Source organism: Capra hircus, chromosome 2, assembly GCF_001704415.2.
Source record: "Capra hircus breed San Clemente chromosome 2, ASM170441v1, whole genome shotgun sequence".
Lineage (NCBI taxonomy): Eukaryota > Metazoa > Chordata > Mammalia > Artiodactyla > Bovidae > Capra > Capra hircus.
The window spans coordinates 16,428,754-16,449,224 of NC_030809.1; the positions used below are offsets into that span (position 1 = coordinate 16,428,754).

Here is a 20,471-nt window from a genome sequence, read left to right on the forward strand (position 1 = left end):
GCCTCGTTGGGTATATCTGTCTTTTCGCCGGCCTTGCGCGCCGCGAGGCATGAGGTCTATGGTGTGGCGACCTTTCCCCGGGTTCGTAGGAGCCTCTCTCTCGAACCCGGGTCGGCGCCTAAGCGTTCTCAGCTCATCGCTGCGGTCCCGGCTTAGCTCTCGCAGCAACACCGGTAGGGAGCGCGGGGGCGGCAGGGGCGGGAGGAACTTTTGAGGGGATAAACATGCTCCTCCATCCCAACACGCGGGGATTCGGTGTCAGAGAGGCAGGAAGGCTGGGGGAGGCTTCTGGGTGGAGGCTTTGGTGAGAAGATACTCGGAATGAAGAATACTTGAGATCTAGGGGAGAGAAGGACCTGAAAAAGAAAGTTGGACGGTGGGTACACAGGTACGTGGGCAAGGGGAGCCCCGAACCCGCATCTGAGGAGAGGAAATGGAGCTGGAGCGAGGATCCAGGGAGCGGATCCAGGAACCAAGCCGGAAAATCGCCGGTTGCTCAGAAGGGAGGGAAGGTGGTGGTGGCTGGTTTGAGGAACAGGCTCAGGTGGGCAGCTCCCAGTCTTTCGCATCAAGCCTCAGGACCAGAGGAATCCCGTTCAGCCCCAGCCCCATGTCCCTTAGACTGTCCTTCATTTGCAGGGTGAGAGGATCATGTCACTATGCATTGGAGTTGAGCACCTGAAATTTATCAGGCACATTCCTGAGAACTTAATTCTCTCATTTACTCTTCCCAGAAACTAGCTAGGAGGTAGGCTGTATCTATTTACCCATTTTACAGATAAGGAGACTGAGGCACAGTGAGGTCCTGTCACAGAAGAGGATGGCGGACCTGGCACTTGATCCCCGGCCAGTCTGTTTAGCTTCATAGCCAGGGTCCTTAGCTACTCTATCTGCATGCTGTGTCACTTCAGTCGTGTCCCACTCTGTGAGACCATATGGATTGTAGCCTGCCAGGTTCCTCTGTCCAGGGGATTTCCCAGGCAAGAATACTGGACTGGGTTGCCATTTTCTTCTCCAGGGGATCTTCCCAACCCAGGGATCGAACCTGAGTCTCTTATGTCTCCTGCAGTTGCAGGAGGGTTCTTTACCACTAGCGCCACCTGGGAAGCCCCACTCTCTCTGGTGGGCTGGCAAAGAGATGGGGAGCCAGAGGGAGGAGAGTGAACCTCAGAACTGGCAGCATCAAAGGTATCAAATCGACTTCAAACGGTTCAGGGAATAGAAAACAGAAGTAAGCACTAACTTTTGGATCAGCATTGTAGTTTTGGGCCCTTTCACTCCCTTGCTTGATCCCCAGTGACCCAGTCCTCCCAGCAAGGTCATGTAATGAGGCCCTTTTGTGTGTCAGGCAGACGGTGTGTTAATACCGTTCATGGATTAAATTTCTGGATCCTTGTAATAAGGGAACAGCCACAGAGAGGTTACCATGCAAATGGTCCCACAGTTCGAAATTGGTGAGGCTAGATTTGAATCCAAGCAGGTGTTTCCAGAACACTTCCTTGTTCATCAGGACCAAGTGATACTGTGCACTGTGCCCGTTTTACAGGTGCCCAAACTGAGTGTCTCTCCCAAAGTCCATGGCTTGGAAGGGGAGAGACTGACAGGGACTGCTGATGGCATGGCGCACGCTTCAGAGTTTCCATCACTAACCAAAGGTTTCAGTAGCTTGTGAAATTAAAAATTGAAGTTCCGGGGCTTCCCTGGTTGTCTAGTGGTTAAGGATCCGCTTGCCAATGCAAGGGACCTAGGTTTGACCCCTGGGCTGGGAGGTTCCCCCATGCTGCAGAGCAACTAAGTGCATGCACCACAACTACTGAGCCTACCAGACACAATTACTGAAGCCCACTCGCCTAGAGCCTGTGCTCGGCAACAAGAGAAGCCATTGCAATGAGAAGCCTGAGCACCGCAACAAAGTGGCCCCCGCCCCCTGAAACTAAGAGAAAGCCCATTGCACTGCAGGGAAGACCAGCATGGCCAGAAGAAAATAAATAAATAAATCTTTAAAAAATTGAAGTCCCACTTTTAAAAAAATCATTTTTAAGATGTATATTTTGCGGGGAATTCTTTAACATTTTTTATTTATTTGGCTGCATTGGCTCTTAGTTGCAGCACTCAGGATTCTTGTTGCTGCGTACAGAATCTAGTCCCCTGAGCAGGAATGGAACCTGGGCCCCCTGCATTGGGAGCACAGAGTGTCAGCCACTGGATCATCAGGAAAGTCCCTAAGATGTACATTTTAAAGAAGAAATTGTGATGGGTCTTACAATGGATGGCAGAGTTTTCCTTTCTCAGTGGCACAAAAAATAATGGCCCTCTTGGTGTCAACGGCACCTTTAGCTGGAACTAGGATAGAGCCAGGTTCCCTGAGTGACTTTCTGGGTGTCTCTCTCTTCCGTTTCACAGGTTCCTCTCTGTTTCAACTGCTCCATCATCCCTGGAGACAGGTCCCTGGGTGCAAGGAGCCGGGTGTCCTGCAATGGCAGCAGGGCTCTGGGGCCCTTTGACCCCCAGGACTTGAACCTGACTGACGAAGAGCTCAGGCTCAAGTACCTGGGGCCCCAGCAGACGGAGCTATTCATGCCCATCTGTGTCACCTACCTGCTGATCTTTGCAGTGGGCGCGGTGGGCAACGCGTTGACCTGCACCGTCATCCTGCGCCACAGGGCCATGCGCACGCCCACCAACTACTACCTCTTCAGCCTGGCCGTGTCGGACCTGCTGGTGCTGCTTGTGGGCCTGCCCTTGGAGCTCTACGAGATGCAGAACAACTACCCGTTCTTGCTGGGCGCCGGCGGCTGCTACTTCCGCACGCTGCTCTTTGAGACCGTCTGCCTGGCCTCGGTGCTCAACGTCACCGCCCTGAGCGTCGAGCGCTACGTGGCCGTGGTGCACCCGCTGCGGGCCAGGTCGGTGGTGACGCACGCCCACGTGCGCCGCGTGCTCGCCGCCATCTGGGGCCTCGCTGTGCTCTGCTCTCTGCCCAACACCAGCCTGCACGGCATCCAGCAGCTAGATGTGCCCTGCCGGGGCCTGGTGCCCAGCTCGGCCGTGTGCACCGTGGTGCGCCCGAGAGCCATCTACAAACTGGTGGTGCTGGCCACCGCGCTGCTCTTCTTCTGCCTGCCCATGGCCACCATCAGCGTGCTCTACCTGCTCATCGGCCTGCGGCTGCGGCGTGAGAGGCAGCTGATTCCCAGGCAGGAGGCCAAGGGCAGGGCCAGGACAAGCGACAGCCGAAGGCTCCGGGGGCTGCAGGATGGGGGTCGGACACAGGTGACCAAGATGCTGTGTAAGTGTTGCTGCTGGGAAGGGGGACTGAGCCAGGCACTAGGCATGGAGCTGGGGTTTTTCCAGGCCTGGGGGAAGGGGTTGAATGTCTGGATTTATGAAGGGGGATTAGCGTGAGGGGAGTAACCCCACCCCCACCCCCGTGTGCACGTGCGCATGTGTGCATACTCTTTTAGACTAACTCGTGAGAAACTGACACGAAGGATAAATGTGAATGGTTCATAGCAGGATCGGCTGCATAATCTGTGGAGCCCAATGCAAAATGAAAATTCAGGGTCCCTTGTTAAAAAAATGATTAAGAACCTTAAGACAGAAAGAGTAGAGCTGCTGTCTTGACCATTTTAAGGTCAGGGCTTGGTGCAAACGCACAGGTCTATCACCATGAAGCCAGCTCATGGGACCAAAGGCAGACAGGGCAGAAGCTGGGCTCCAGGATGACCGAGCTGTTCATGGGCTCTGGATCCCCCAGGTCTCTCATCTTTGCTCCCAAATATGTCTTGGTTCTGTCCTTCCCTGAGCAGCCTGCCATGACCTCAGACACAGAGTTCCCCTTTCCTGCGGAACTAACTGTCCTCTTCCCTTGGTGGCAGTTGAAAATCCCAGGGAAGGATTCTCATTGGTGGGCTTAGGTCATGGCCTGCCACGGGGCCAGAGTGGCAGGATACTGAGGTGAGCAGCCCCCACAGATCCACATGGTGGGATCAGGGGGAGCAAAATTCCCAAAAGAAGGGGATGGGATGCTGGAAAGGCAAGGTGGTGAATTTCCTGCATGCCATGTCTGCAGCTCACTGGGGACCACACAAGTGGCCATGATCTGAAAGAGGTTGTGGGACTTCCCTGTGGCCCAGTGGTTAGGACTCTGCACTCCCAATGCTGGGAGCGCAAGTTTGACCCCTGGTCTGGGAACCAAGATCCTGCATGCCGCACAGTACAGCCAAAAAAAAAAAAACAATAGTGAGAGAAAAAAAGAGGTCATTAGAGGCATGTTTGTGAGGGTCTATGTGATCAGGACAAAAGTGGGGACTGGGGCTGACTAGGGCACACTCAGCTGGCTTGAGACTCTGGATCTTACTGTGGCCCTATGCATACTAAGTTGCTTCAGTTGTGTCCAACTCTGTGTGACCCTATGCACTGTTGCCTGTCAGGCTCCTCTGTCCACGGGATTCTCCAGGCAAGAGTACTGGAGTGGGTTGCCATACCCTCCTTCAGGACCTAACAGCTTCTGCACATAACACAGGACTCCTAAACAAATAATACCATCCCCCTAAGTTGTGGGTGCCAATTGATCTGACAGTTGTGTAATGATTTGATGGCCCTAGGCCTAGCACTTTCTCATAAACAGTGGTCCTGGGGAAAACAAGCAAACTGATGCTAACCCAGTCATTGATTCTCTCCCCACCCTGCCCTATTCCACAGGGTCTGAATCAGGTAGGTGGGATGAGCCAGGACAGGATGGTGCTGGTGAGACCTTGGTCAAAGTGAAGGGATTTTATCCAGCGAACTGGGGACTGCCCTGCTTCCACAGAGGGGCTCATTCCTCTCACCCCCAAGAACAGTGTCCCAGATCCCGCGGTCACTTGTGCCGCCTCCGAAGGTGGGCCCGACCTGGAGCTCTGTGCTCACCCCTGCACTAGAGACCACCTGCCCCTGCTGCCTCCTGCTTCCCTGCCCACTGGGGCCGAGTCTCTGCCTCTGGGGTGGCTCTTGCCTTGGGAAAGTGGGGTGTTTCCTTAAGGCTGCCTTGCTTGCTGGCCTGGGGCTCTGGCTTTCTTCTCTGCCTCCTGTCTTCACTTTCTGAGGACCTACTACACACCAGGCCGTGTGCTGGGGATGTTGTAAGCCATGTTCTGACTGAAATCCCAGATTATGAGGAAGGCCACAGACGGCCATAAGAGGGGGAGACACTGCGGGGGAAGGATCGTGAGTTGGAGAAGCAAACACGAGGAACAAGGCACAGAAATCAAGGCAGATCTGATGGCAGAGACCCAAGGAAGGGCAGGGTTAAGACCAGGGCTGGAGGGATGCTCCGGAGAAAGAGTGAAGGCTTGGCTGCCTGTCCTGCCTTTTTTCTGGGGGTGGGATGGGACCTTTCAAAGAAAGGGAGTTTGTGCAGGAAGGATACTGAGCTGAGCCCGGGAGAGCTGGGGGCTGGGGCTTCGAAGGCTTCTAGGGCCAAGGCAGGCAAGTGTGTGTGTGTGTGTGTGTGTATGGGGGCCAGTGTTCATCATGTGTGTGTGTGTCTGTGTGTGTGTGTATGTATGGGGACCAGGGTTCATCGTGTGTGTGTGTGTGTGTGTGTCTGTGTGTGTGTCTGTGTATGTATGGGGACTGGTGTTTGTCGTGTGTGTGTGTGGGGCCAGTGTTCATCGTGTGTGTGTGTGTGTGTGTGTGTGTGTGTATGGGGGCCGGTGTTCATCATGTGTCTGTGTGTGTGTGTGTGTATGTATGGGGACCGGTGTTCATCGTGTGTGAGGGGGGGCCGGTGTTCATCGTGTGTGTGTGTGTGTGTGTATGGGGACCAGTGTTCATCATGTGTGTGTATGGGGGGGTGGTGTTCATCGTGTGTGTGTGTGTGTTTGTGTGTGTATGGGGGCCGGTGTTCATTGTGTGTGTGTGTATGTATGGGGGCCAGTGTTCATCGTGTGTGTATGTGTCTGTGTGTGTGTGTATGTATGGGGGCTGGTGTTCATCGTGTGTGTGTCTGTGTGTGTGTGTATGTATGGGGGCCAGTGTTCATTGTGTGTGTGTGTGTGTGTGTGTGTGTGTGTATGGGGGCCGGTGTTCATTGTATATGTCGGGGGGCAGTGTTCATTGTGTGTATGTGTGTGTATGGGGGCCACTGTTCATCGTGTGTGTGGGGGGGCCAGTGTTCATCGTGTGTGTGTGTGTGGTGTGTGTGTGTGTGTGTGTGTATGTATGGGGGCCGGTGTTCATCGTGTATGTGGGGGCGGGCAGTATTCATCATGTGTATGTGTGTGTATGGGGGCCACTGTTCATCATGTGGGGGGGGGCCAGTGTTCATCCTGTGTATGTGTGTGTGTGTGTGTGTATGGGGGCCGGTGTTCATTGTGTGTGTGTGTGTGTGTGTATGGGGGCCAGTGTTCCATCGTGTGTCTGTGTATGGGGGCCAGTGTTCATTGTGTGTGTGTGTCTGTGTGTGTGTATGGGGACCAGTGTTCATCATGTGTGTGTATGGGGGGGTGGTGTTCATCGTGTGTGTGTGTGTCTGTGTGTGTGTATGTATGGGGGCCAGTGTTCATCATGTGTGTGTGTGTGTGTGTGTATGGGGGTCAGTGTTCCATCGTGTCTGTGTATGAGGGCCAGTGTTCATTGTGTGTGTGTGTCTGTGTGTGTGTATGGGGGCTGCTGTTCATTGTGTGTGTGTGTGTGTGTATGGGGGCCACTGTTCATCGTGTGTGTGTGGGGGGCAGTGTTCATCGTGTGTGTGTGTGTGTGTTTGTGTGTGTGTGTGTGGGGGCCAGTGTTCCATCGTGTGTCTGTGTATGGGGGCCGGTGTTCATTGTGTGTGTGTGTGTGTGTGTTTGTGTGTGTGTATGGGGGCCGGTGTTCATTGTGTGTGTGTGTGTGTGTGTGTATGGGGGCCGGTGTTCATTGTGTGTGTGTGTGTGTGTGTGTGTGTGTGTGTGTATGGGGGCCGGTGTTCATTGTGTGTGTGTGTGTGTGTGTGCGTGTGTGTATGGGGGCCACTGTTCATCGTGTGTGTGGGGGGGGCAGTATTCATCGTGTGTGTGTGTGTGTGTGTGTGTGTGTATGGGGGCCGGTGTTCATTGTGTGTGTGTGTGTGTGTGTGTGTGTGTATGGGGACCACTGTTCATCGTGTGTGTGTGGGGGGCAGTGTTCATCGTGTGTGTGTGTGTGTGTGAGTGTGTGTGTGTGTATGGGGGCCAGTGTTCATTGTGTGTGTGTGTGTGTGTGTGTGTGTGTATGGGGACCACTGTTCATCGTGTGTGTGGGGGGGGCAGTGTTCATCATGTGTGTGTGTGTGTGTGAGTGTGTGTGTGTGTATGGGGGCCGGTGTTCATTGTGTGTGTGTGTGTGTATGGGGGCCAGTGTTCCATCGTGTCTGTGTATGAGGGCCATGTTCATTGTGTGTATGTGTGTGTGTGTGTATGGGGGCCAGTGTTTATCGTGTATGTGTGTGTCTGTGTGTGCGTGTATGGGGGCCGGTGTTCATCGTGTGTGTGTGTGTGTATGGGGGCCAGTGTTTATCGTGTCTGTGTGTATCTGTGTGTGCATGTATGGGGGCCGGTGTTCATTGTGTGTGTGTGTGTGTGTGTGTGTGTGTGTGTGTGTGTATGGGGGCCAGTGTTTATCGTGTCTGTGTGTGTGTGTGTGTGTGTGTGTGTGGGGGCCGGTGTTCAGTGTGTGTGTGTGTGTGTGTGTATGAGGGCCAGTGTTCATTGTGTGTGTGTGTGTGTGTCTGTGTGTGTGTATAGGGGCCAGTGTTTATCGTGTATGTGTGTGTCTGTGTGTGCATGTATGGGGGCCGGTGTTCATTGTGTGTGTGTGTGTGTGTGTGTGTGTATGGGGGCCAGTGTTTATCGTGTATGTGTGTGTCTGTGTGTGCGTGTATGGGGGCCGGTGTTCATTGTGTGTGTGTGTGTGTGTGTGTATGGGGGCCAGTGTTCATCGTGTGTGTATGTGTGTGTGTGTGTGTGTGTGTGCGCGTGTATGGGGGCTGGTGTTCATCGTGTGTGTGTGTGTGTGTGTGTTTGTACTGTCCTCTGACCACAGGCCCCATTCTCCTGCTTCTCCCTGCTTATACATGAGCATGCATGGGCTCCCGAGTGTCACCAGAGGGGTCCTTAGCAACACTGTGTCACGCACTCAGTTCCAGTTCCACGGCGAGAGAACCGGACCAGGCCAGGCTTGGCTCGGGTGTCCACGGCTGGTCCAGGGCACAGCCCACTGGTCAGTCAGTGGCAGTGGCTCGAGAGCAGCCTCTCCTAAAGGTGCGCGGTCAGGGCAGACAGACTTCCAGAAGCTTCCAGCTGGACCGTGGGCATGGGTGGCCTGTGGGAGAAGCATGGAGGTGAGAACAGGTGCCCTCTCTGCCTGCAGTTGTGCTGGTCGTGGTGTTCGGGATCTGCTGGGCCCCGTTCCACATCGACCGCCTCATGTGGAGCTGCATGTCCCGCTGGACCGAGGGCCTGCTCCTGGCCTTCCAGTACGTGCACGTCATCTCTGGAGTCTTCTTCTACCTCAGCTCGGCCGCCAACCCTGTGCTCTACAGCCTCATGTCCACCCGCTTCCGGGACGCCTTCCGGGAGGCCCTGTGCCCAGGGACCCAGTGCCGTGGCCGCAGAGCCCACCACAGCTCCTACAGCCTCAGCAGGGTGACCACGGGCAGCACCCTGGGTGACATGGGCTCCCCGGGCAGCCAGGCCCAGCCTCTGGCCGAGAACAGTGGCCCAGGGGGCCAGCAACGGACGAACCCCTCCTGAGAGGAGCCTCATGCTGCTTCACCCCAAGGGGCCAGAGGTCACACCCAGCTTTGGGGGGGGTCACACCTGCCTCTTCTGCAGGCTATCCTCTGTCCCTCTTCCCCACTTCGGCCTAGTAACTCTGACACCTGACTACTGCCCCCACCCATGTATTGGAACGATTATAAGGTTGCTGTCTGCTCTCCAGGCCCCTAGGCCTTCTGGTACGGCCCTGCCCTGGTAGGAACATCATGGCTGGCTAACTGGGCACGGGAAGACTCCATCTGGGGGTTCCCCCACCCACCCCCAGTTTCTGAAGTGTTTCCGGGGCGGTCCTTCCTTTCCTTTCCATTTCTTGCTGAGCTTCCGGTTCTGGTCCACTCTGCCCCCTCTAGCTCTTGGTGCACCTGGGCACTTGTGCCCTTCCTCTGACCCAAGCCCTCCCCAGCCCCAGTTGACTTATTCTGCTCTGGGATTTCCACCTGGTGGAGCCGCTAGGTGGCAGGTGTGCCTGGGATCCAAGGGACCTGCTTCCAATCTCGGCTGTGCTGCCACCTCCTGCGCAAACACCCACCCTCCACCCCCACCCCCCGCTGCCCAGCATCAAGCAAATTGCCTCTCCTTACATGCCTGGGTCCCTTATTTGCAAAAAAAAAGAGACCCTGACACTCTGGAGCATCGCACTTTGGCACTTCAGCTGGTTTTCTGTGTGGGTGCAGAAGTCACTGCTGGTAACAGATACCCTCAGATTAACAAGGTGGAAATTACCCTTCACATCCTCACTACCGTCAACCTTCACTCCTGCCCTGACCCCTACAAGCTACCCAAACCACCTCCTCCAGAGCCACCCAAAGAACATTCTTTGATTGTCCTAGAGAAAGTGAGACTTGGCACCGACTGAGGGACCATGTGTGTAACCAGAGGCCCCTGCCTGCCTCCATTCTCACCTCCTCACGTGCTGGCTTGGGGACCTAAGATGAGCGGAGCATTGGGCTTGACTGGCCAGAGAATCTCTGGGGACAAGAGACATGGGCCACCCAAGGACAAAGGGTGCCCTGTGGGGACTGCTTGGGGCTCTGTGAAGTGAGAAGAGGGTGCATGCGTGCTCAGTCGTATCTGACTGTTTGGGACCCCCCAGACTGTAGCCCACCAGGCTCTTCTGTTCATGGGATTCTCCAGGCAAGAATACTGGAGTGGGTTGCCATGCCCTCCTCCAGGGGATCTTCCTGACCCAGGGATCGAGCCGGTGTCTCCTGCATCTCCTGCACTGCAGGCAGATACTTTCCTGCCGAGCCACTAGGAAAGCCCTGAGGTGAGAAGAGAGACGGGCTAAGTCCTGAAATGAAGCTCATCCTGAATCCCCGTGGATCGCTGGGTGCTCAGCCAGGACTCAGTTCATGGCCAGAACTTGTCCTGCCACAGTGCCCAGCCCGTTCTCCTCCCGAGGGGGAACTGCAGCAGGAGGAACCCTGACCTCCCTGGCGAGGGGCTGTAGGGCCCCCGGGCGCTACGGGGCTCTCCCTGCAGACTCTCCCCAGCTCAGGCCCCTGGCCCCCTGACTGCAAAGTGGAGGAGACTGTACAAAATGTTCTGGGGTTTTTGAAATTCAATTGTAAAAACAATACTCATTTTAGAAAATTGGAAATTACAAATGAGTGAAAACGAAAGCAGTTTAAAGTAATTAAAACCCACCCTTGCTAGGGGATGAGAGGGAGGGGGAAATAGTTGTTTAATGGGTACAGGGTTTCAGTTTGAAAGTTCTGGAGATTGGTTGCAAACCAATGTGAATATACTTGAATAATATTGAATTATACACTTAAATGGTTAAGACAGTAAATTGTATATGTATTTTACTACAGGTTTTTTTTTTTTTTTTTAAGGAAGGATTAAACCTAAAGGAAAAGAAAAAAAAAAGTCACCTGTAGCTTTACTCTCCAGAGGTAACCACCATATATAAGACAGGATGGGCAAATTTGAGAAGGGAGCTTGTGTAAAGAGGCTGTGCAGAGCCACGAGGACCCAATGTCGTCTCTGAAATGAGCTCCCCGGAGGCCTTGGGGTGGCGCTGGGGGAGGCGGCTACCGCCAGACTTCAGGCTGGAGCCTGCTATTGTTCCGACAGACTAACTGGACTCCCTGGAGCCTCTCTTAAGTGATGGTCAGAGCTGACGTGCTCCTGAGGCTTTGGTCAGTATTTGTGAAGGGCCAACTATGGGCAGAGAAGCCCTGGGCAGATGGGGGAACATAGGGGAGGTGAGTTATCAGAAGACCTGGGCTCTTAGTGTAAATTCGGTGTATGTCTCTCGAGTGTCTCCATAACACGTCAGTGGGTAGGTCCCATTTGTCATGAGTCACTGGTTACCATGGAAAGTGGAAACAGCTGCTCTGGGCTCAGCCCTTGAGAAACAATGGAGGTGGAAAGGCCAGCCGGCAAGATCCCAGTCTCTCCCGGATGCAGGGTCTTCTGCAGCTTGCTCTGCTCTTCTGCATGGTCAGGCTGGTAGGGGAGGTGGGGTGCGCGGCAGCATTGCCAAGTGCCCAGTACTACTCCCAGGACAGGAGTGCTGGCTCCTCTGGGGCTCGAGTCACCTCCTGTCCTGGCTACAGTCATACACATTCCTCCTCCTCCTTGTTCAAGAGGCTGGGCCCTCTCTGCTTCCCATCTCCTCCTCTCCTGCTGTGATACTGGGTGATGCTGAAGCCCACGTGGACAGTCCTCTGCGACCCTGGCATCTGCTCCTGGTCTTTCCTACAGCTTTGGACACTCTGCTCCACCCCGGCCTTTTGGTCCCGTGGTCACCTCCTCACTCCCAGGACCCCCAGGAGCGTTTCCATGTCTGGATGTGGGAGCTCTTGACCATGATTACCTCGTTCCAGCTCTGTTGCTCTATAAGTGGTAGTTATTCTTTACACACGTCTAACCTTCCTGGTTCTCAGCTGCTCTTCTTTCTCCCAGTCCATCAGTTGCCTCTGCTCTTCACTTCCTTTCTGAGGGTCCTAGATCCCACGGTTCATCACACACAACCCTCTCTTAAAGTATTTCTGAAGGCTGAGGTGATCACCCTTTCCTTCTCAGAAAAAAAGTTTTATTTTCTTTGGGAACTCACCAAGTTGGGTGTCATCAACAAACAAAGCTGCGTTTGCCCACCCTTCCTTTTGTTACAGTATCTGCTCAGGAAATATAAAGTGTGCAGCACTTCACATCCATTCTTCTGTAGACAGATGGCATTTCCAGATGAGTCCTGATGTCCGGGAGCCCATCTCATTTCATACACTTCTCAGTGTCTCCTTCTTCCTCATTCTTGTCTTGTAACAGATCCACCAGGCGTTCTTTGTCCCAAGTCTTCCCTGTAGAGAGGAGCTGCCTTCTTGGAGGGCTCCCTAGTATTTGCATTATCAACTCATTTGAGGGTAATCCCCCAGTGTGTGACTCTTGGTGGGAGACCAAGCCCAGGCTCCTACTAGTAATACAGAAACTGAAAGCATTCTGGACACAGCATCACTGTGACCCATGACTTGCACTCAGGCAGCTGGAGGGTCCCACGTCGGGAGCAAGTGATGCTAAGACCCATGGCAGGGCAGCACAGGGCAGCAGTGCCAATAGCAGCATCCCATCCAGCTGCCCCTGGGGCTCCAGCTGCCCAGCCTGCCTTGGCTTCTGCCCATTTGCTCTGCCAGGTTTTCCAAGAGCTGTTGTTATGAGCTCCCAAGAGCCTTTCAATAAATTCCTTTTCTGCTTAAGTTGGTCAGAGTTGTTTGCCATTGTTTGTAACCAAGAACCTTAACAGATCCATCCACCCCTGCTGTGAAGGGTACAGACTCTGTTCTACTAGTGGTTGTCTTTACATATTCTTAAGATAAGCGATTATTATCGTTGATTGTTCTAAAACCCCAAACTGTAGTCTGTAATACTTAATCATTCTCCTTCTCACTCTATTTTTAAAACACTTTTTTTTTTTTAAGAGGCAATAACGATGAGGACAGGCTTAAGGAATTTGATCCTAGAAACACGTTTACATTTTCTAAGCACTGTAGTATGCTTCTTCTGACAAAGCAATAAGGTTTAGGTGGTGAGCAAGGATTCTGGTTAGGCTGCCTGGGTTTGAATCCTGACTCAAAAGTCAGACTGGGGACTGACTAGAAACTAGATCACTTTCTAACACCGCACACAAAAATAAACTCAAAATGGATTAAAGATCTAAATGTAAGACCAGAAACTATAAAACTCCTAGAGGAGAACATAGGCAAAACACTCTCAGACATAAATCACAGCAGGATCCTCTATGATCCACCTCCCAGAATTCTGGAAATAAAAGCAAAAATAAACAAATGGGATCTAATTAAAATTAAAAGCTTCTGCACAACAAAGGAAAATATAAGCAAGGTGAAAAGACAGCCTTCTGAATGGGAGAAAATAATAGCAAATGAAGCAACTGACAAACAACTAATCTCAAAAATATACAAACAACTTCTGCAGCTCAATTCCAGAAAAATAAACGACCCAATCAAAAAATGGGCCAAAGAACTAAATAGACATTTCTCCAAAGAAGACATACGGATGGCTAACAAACACATGAAAAGATGCTCAACATCACTCATTATTAGAGAAATGCAAATCAAAACCACAATGAGGTACCACTTCACACCAGTCAGAATGGCTGCGATCCAAACATCTGCAAGCAATAAATGCTGGAGAGGCTGTGGAGAAAAGGGAACCCTCCTACACTGTTGGTGGGAATGCAAACTAGTACAGCCACTATGGAGAACAGTGTGGAGATTCCTTAAAAAATTGCAAATAGAACTACCTTATGACCCAGCAATCCCACTGCTGGGCATACACACCGAGGAAACCAGAATTGAAAGAGACACATGTACCCCAATGTTCATCGCAGCACTGTTTATAATAGCTAGGACATGGAAACAACCTAGATGTCCATCAGCAGATGAATGGATAAGAAAGCTGTGGTACATATACACAATGGAGTATTACTCAGCCGTTAAAAAGAATTCATTTGAATCAGTTCTGATGAGATGGATGAAACTGGAGCCTGATTATACAGAGTGAAGTAAGCCAGAAAGAAAAACACCAATACAGTATACTAACACATATATATGGAATTTAGGAAGATGGCAATGACGACCCTGTATGCAAGACAGGGAAAGAGACACAGATGTGTATAATGGACTTTTGGACTCAGAGGGAGAGGGAGAGGGTGGGATGATTTGGGAGAATGGCATTGTAACATGTATACTATCATGTAAGAATCGAATCGCCAGTCTATGTCTGACGCAGCATACAGCATGCTTGGAGCTGGTGCATGGGGATGACCCAGAGAGATGTTATGGGGAGGGAGGTGGGAGGGGGGTTCATGTTTGGGAACGCATGTAAGAATTAAAGATTTTAAAATTAAAAAAAAAAAATAATAAATAAAACATTTTAAATCTTAAAAAACAAACAAACAAACAAACACTTTTTTTTTTTAAGAGGCAATAACGATGAGGACAGGCTTAAGGAATTTGATCCTAGAAACACGTTTACATTTTCTAAGCACTGTAGTATGCTTCTTCTGACAAAGCAATAACGTTTAGGTGGTGAGCAAGGATTCTGGTTAGGCTGCCTGGGTTTGAATCCTGACTCAAAAGTCAGACTGGGGACTTCCGTGGTTGGTGGTCTAGTGGCTGAGACTCTTTGCCCTCCAGGCAGGGGGACTGGGCTCAATCCCTGGTCAAGGAACAAGGTTCCACATGCCATATCTAAAGATCCTGCATGCCACAATCGAAGATTCCATGTAGCTCAACTAAGACCCAATGCAGTCTAATTAATTAATTAATTAATTTAAAAAAGTCAATCGGCGTTAGGCCAAAGTCAGTCTGCATTGGAAGATACATTTCAAAAAAACGGTGTGCAACCTGCCTGCACACATGAGACTCAGAGGCCAACACTGACTGCTGTATCCTTCTGGTGTCCAGGTCCGTAAGTCTACGAGGTTTAGTGTGAGGATGGTAGTTACTCCATGTCCCCTTGTGTGGCCTCTTTAAGTGCAACAGCTCAGCTTCACCTTCTTTCAAGCTTCTGCACAGGCAGAGGGGGACAGTTGGGGGGCTGCTCAGGAAGAGAGGCCACGGCCCAACTGGGGGACAGTGGGGATTCAGGGAAGGCTGTACCTGGCTAAGAGTTGCCTGACTCCAGAGAGGTGGTCACAAGCTAGGACTAGACTGGAGGGCCAGGAAGCTGCTGCCAGATTTTCTGGAACATCTACAAGAGCACCTGAGATCTTCATTTTTTAAAAATTTTTGGTTTTTATGGCCATGCCTTGTAGCATGTAGGATCTTACTTAGTTCCCCAACTAGGAATCAAACTTGCATCCCCTGCATTGGAAGCTCGGAGTCAGGGAAGTCCCTGCTGCTGCTGCTAAGTTGCTGCAGTCGTGTCCGACTCTGTGCGACCCCATAGACAGCAGCCCACCAGGCTCTGCCGTCCCTGGGATTCTCCAGGCAAGAACACTGGAGTGGGTTGCCATTTCCTTCTCCAATGCATGAAAGTGAAAAGTGAAAGTGAGGTTGCTCAGTCGTGTCCGACTGAGCATGGGATTTTCCAGGCAAGAGTACTGGAGTGGGATGCCATTGCCTTCTCCGAGGGAAGTCCCTACCTGGGATCTTTTAATCTAACATTCAAGTACCTTCATCAGCTCTAAGCAATGTGGGCCTCATTTATTCAGCTAAGTACTGAATACCATGTGCCAGGCGCTGCATGAGGCTGGGGGTGGGGTGGGCATGCAGGCACTGGGATACAAGGGTTCTGACAGCTGGAACTCCGGGGCACAGAAGACAGGCAGCTGCCCCAGTGGAGGGAGGGCTTCCAGGAGGAGGCGAAGCTGCTCAACGCTCAAAAGCCGCGGGAGAAGGGGGCTGACTGGCCCCTGACCTGTGACCAGGAAAGGGTGGAGCATCTATAGTGACAGTTCTACCAGAACAGAATTCATGGGGGGGAGGAATGGACACTGGACAGGCAAAAACAATAGCAAAGCTGACTGCAGTCCAAGTTCTTTGCTCTCATTCTCTGGACTCTCCCTGGCTGCTCTCCCTGGAATTTGGACTTGAAACCTTCCCTCCAGTCTGTTTCCTTGTCTGTCTGGTCTTCAGGCACAGGCAGGATTATTTTTTGTTCCCATTTTATTAAATTTGGGGAAAAAATGAATTACGCAAATAATTACTTCTATTCCCTACACCTAAATTAATCACTATTAACATTTTGCAATTTGATCTCTGTCATTTTCTGCACATATACTCTCCCTCGTCAATGAATAATATTGGGTTGGCCAAAAAGTTCCTTGGGGTTTTTCCATAGGATTTTATGGAAAAACCTAAGGAACATTTTGGCCAACCCAAAAGATTGTTTTCAATCATTTGCTTTATAAGAGAACTGCCTAGAACCGTCTGGTAGAAGCTCCATGGTTATGATGGATGGATGAAGCTGACAATGCCCAAACTGTCTAAACAGTGTTACCATCACTAGAAGTGGTCACTTAACCAGATGTTAAGTGCCTCCTGCTGCTGCTACTGCTGCTAAGTCGCTTCAGTCTTGTCCGACTCTGTGACCCCTAGAGGGATAAAAAAGAAGTATACCAACCCTAAGTCTTGGCAAAACAAAAAACCCCCCACAAAACCAACTCCTCCCCCTCACCCCACCGAAGCGGAAAGAAAGCCTGCAGATCTAACTGGCAGTCTACGAGACTGCTGAGGATGGTGGAGTCTGCTTAAGACACCTCAACGATGCAGGCCAAATCCAGTATAAGGATAAATTCTGTAAAAATTTGAAGAAGCCTTGGTTTCTTCAACAAATAAATGGTATTTAAAAGGGAGTTTCTGGGACTTCCCTGGTGGCATAGTGGATAGGAATCTGCCTGCCAGTGCAGGAAAACATGGGTTTGATCCCTGGTCCAGGAGGATTGCAGATACCATGGAGCGACTAGGCCTGGGCCCAACTACTGAAGCCCGCACGCCCAGAGCGTGTGCGCCACAGCAGGAGAAGCCGCCTCAAGGAGAAGCCCGTGCACGGCAATGAAGAGTAGCCCCCACGTGCAGCAACGAAGACCCAAAGATAAAATGGAAGGGAGTTTCTATTACAGAGTAAGACAAGACATATCAACCAAATGTAATGAGTGGAAATGTTTGAATCCTAATTCAAACATGCCAATGGTAGAAAGGCACTCCTGAGACAAAAAACTGAACACAGACTAGATATTGCTATTGTCGTTCAGTTGCTTAGTCGTGTCCAACTCTTTGTGACCTCAGACTGCAGCACCCCCAGGCTCCTCTGTCCATGGGATTTCCCAGGCAAGAATACTGGAGTAATCTTGACAGCATGTAGCAATATTTAATAAAGTGTTTATAGGTGAAATAATAGGATGCCTGGAATCCATATTAAAATACTCAAGCCAAAAAAATTTTAAAAAGGAGAGGAAAAAAGTGCGACAGGGAGCAGCTGAAAAGAGTGGCAAAAGTATTGAAGTGGTTGAGGTGATGGGTAAAAGGGGATTCATTATATATTCTACTTAATAATGTATGTTTGAAAATGTCCATAAGACTTTGTTTGAAAAATGTATTTGGCTGCGCCTGGTCTTAGTTGCAGCATATGGACTCTTAAGTTGTGGCATGTAGGATCTTGTTCCCTGATCAGGAATCAAACCTAGGCCATCTGCATTGGGAGGACGGAGTCTTAGTCACTGGACCACCAGGGAATTCCCCATAATAAATTTTAAACTTGCAATAAAGGCACACTTTGTGTTTTCCTCAGTGTGATCCCTTATCTCTAGGTGAGAAAAATGGAATTCCTAAATTTAAGGAAGGAGAATTTTTACCTCAACAGGAAATCGCCAAAATTTTCTCCAGGTGTTTGTAATGAAGGGATTCAGGATAGTCTACCCCAAAATAAGCACCTTGGCATGCTGAATATTTTAAGCCAACTGCACTGGAAAATCAGCAGGTGCAGAAAGGACTCCCTGACCTTCCCCTGAGGCAGGTCATAAAACTCTCATGTGAGAGGTGCCCTCCCTCTGCCCAGAGGGAAGGAGTATGTTTTCTCCAAGACTGAGGAACACCAAGAAGAATCTGAAGAGGCCTTGCCGTTTCCGCTAGTGACACACTTACACTCCTTTCCATCCTATCACATTTGGTCACACCCTCCACTCTTCATCAAACATAGCGAAACACTCAGGTTTAACCAATTCTTCAGGTCATTTCATTATGAAGGCTCCTGGCCACATCAAACTTAAATAAATCTGTATTTTACCTTGTTAATCTGCCTTTTGTTACAGGGTCCTAGCTAAAACTTTTGATAGGTAGATATTTTTCCTCCTCTTACAGTAACAACTTACCTTCTCACCAGTTTTCCCACAATCCTTAACACTTGTTGACATTTTAATTTCTGTTAATTTGATGGATAAAATGGTAGCGTATAATTGTTTTAAATGATGTTTTCCTGGTGGTTGTACCTCTTCATTCTTTTTATGCTACCTACATTTTTTCTGAAAGCTACTTTTCATATCCTTTGCCCATTATTTCCTTGCCTTTTTCTTATTATAGTTTTTCATCTGTTGTTGTTTAGTTGCTCAGTTGTATCCAACTCTTTGTGACCCCATGGACTGTAACCTGCCAGGATCCTCTGTCCATGGGACTTCCCAGGCAGAAATACTGAATAGGTTTGCCATTTCCTTCTCCAGGGGAATCTTCCTGACCCAGGTATCAAACCAGCGTCTCCTGCTTGGCAGGCAGATTCTTTACCACTGAGCCTCCTGGGAAGCCCATAGTTTTGTCATATTCTGATACTCAATTTTTATTATGTAACAAGTATTTGTTTCCCAATTTGTTCCTTATATTTAAAATTTTTTATGCAAGCTAAGTGCATCCACTAAATCCGTCATAATTTTTTTGCCCTGTCATAATTTTGCTGTGTCTTGAGTGACACCTACATCCCAAGTTCTTATGCAGATGACACCACCCTTATGGCAGAAAGTGAAGAGGAACTAAAAAGCCTCTTGATGAAAGTGAAAGAGGAGAGTGAAAAAGTTGGCTTAAAACTCAACATTCAGAAACCTAAGATCATGGGATCCAGTCCCAGCACTTCATGGCAAATAAATGGGGAAACGAAATAGTGAGAGACTGTTTTTTCGGGGCTCCAAAATCACTGCAGATGGTGACCGAAGCCATGAAATCAAGACAGTTGCTCCTTGGAAGAAAAGCTATGACCAACCTAGACAGCATATTGAAAAGCAGAGACATTACTTTGTCAACAAAGGTCCGTCTAGTCAAAGCTATGGTTTTTCCAGTAGTCATGTATGGATGTAAGAGTTGTACTATAAAGAAAGCTGAGCGCTGAAGAATTGATGCTTTTGAACTGTGGTGTTGGAGAAGACTCTTGAGAGTCCCTTGTACTGCAAGGGGATCCAACCAGTCCATCCTAAAGGAAATCAGTCCTGAATATTAATTGGAAGGACTGATGCTGAAGTTGAAATTCCAATACTTTGGCCACCTGATGCGAAGAATTGACTCCTTGGAAAAGACCCTGATGCTGGGAAAGATTGAAGGCGGGAGGAGAAGGGATGACAGAGGATGAGATGGTTGGATGGCATTACTGACTCGATGGACATGAGTCTGAGTAAGCTTGGGGAGTTGGTGATGGACAGGGAAGCCTGCTGTGCTGCAGTCTATGGGGTCGCAAAGAGTTGGACACGACTGAGCAACTGAACTGAATTGATCATGGATTTTAATAAGAATGCTTAATTTTTTGCTCCCAAATGTTTGTCTTACATTTTCACACATACGGTTTATCTAAAATAATACAGTATTTTCTTCCTTTAGTCTGTTAGTTTGACCTTGATTTACTTGAAACACCTTGCATTTCAGAGATAAGTACTATTGGTCAACATTCTTTTACTATCTTCAGTCAAGTTGTTGTTGTTGTTTAGTCACTAAGTCACGTACCAAATCTAAAATATGTAGGCAAGTCTTTCTTACTCTTCTTTTTCCCCTAATTTGGGACTTTCTGAAGCTAGGACAAGGGCAGGGTCCCTTATCCAGGGCCATGCTTTCTCACTTCCCAAAACACACACATGACTCAAGATTCTCTTTTTTAAATCCCGCTGTGGGTATAATTCCTAAAATTTTGATCCATTACTACTACTGTCATCCTGCTTATTTAACTTATATGCAGAGTACATCATGAGAAATGCTGGAATGGAAGAAACACAAGCTGGAATCAAGATTGCCGGGAGAAATATCAATCACCTCAGATATGCAGATGACACCACCCTTATGGCAGAAAGTGAAGAGGAGCTAAAAAGCCTCTTGATGAAAGTAAAAGAGGAGAGTGAAAAAGTTGGCTTAAAGCTCAACATTCAGAAAATGAAGATTATGGCATCCAGTCCCATCACTTCATGGGAAATAGATGGGGAAACAGTGGAAACAGTGTCAGACTTTATTTTGTGGGGCTCCAAAATCACTGCAGATGGTGACTGCAGCCATGAAATTAAAAGACACTTACTCCTTGGAAGGAAAGTTATGAGCAACCTAGATAGCATATTCAAAAGCAGAGACATTACTTTGCTGACTAAGGTCCGTCTAGTCAAGGCTATGGTTTTTCCTGTGGTCATGTATGGATGTGAGAGTTGAACTGTGAAGAAGGCTGAGCACCGAAGAACTGATGCTTTTGAACTGTGGTGTTGGAGAAGACTCTTGAGAG

The 20,471-nt window shown here is 49.7% G+C and overlaps 1 protein-coding gene across 1 annotated transcript; it reads left to right on the forward strand.

Moving 5' to 3' along the window:
• Positions 434-9,173, forward strand: NMUR1 (neuromedin U receptor 1). The gene is made up of 3 exons (XM_005676958.2): positions 434-544; positions 2,404-3,289; positions 8,371-9,173. The coding sequence occupies exons 1-3, from the start codon at positions 434-436 to the stop codon at positions 8,751-8,753; spliced, it is 1,380 nt and encodes a 459-aa protein (XP_005677015.2). The 3' UTR covers positions 8,754-9,173.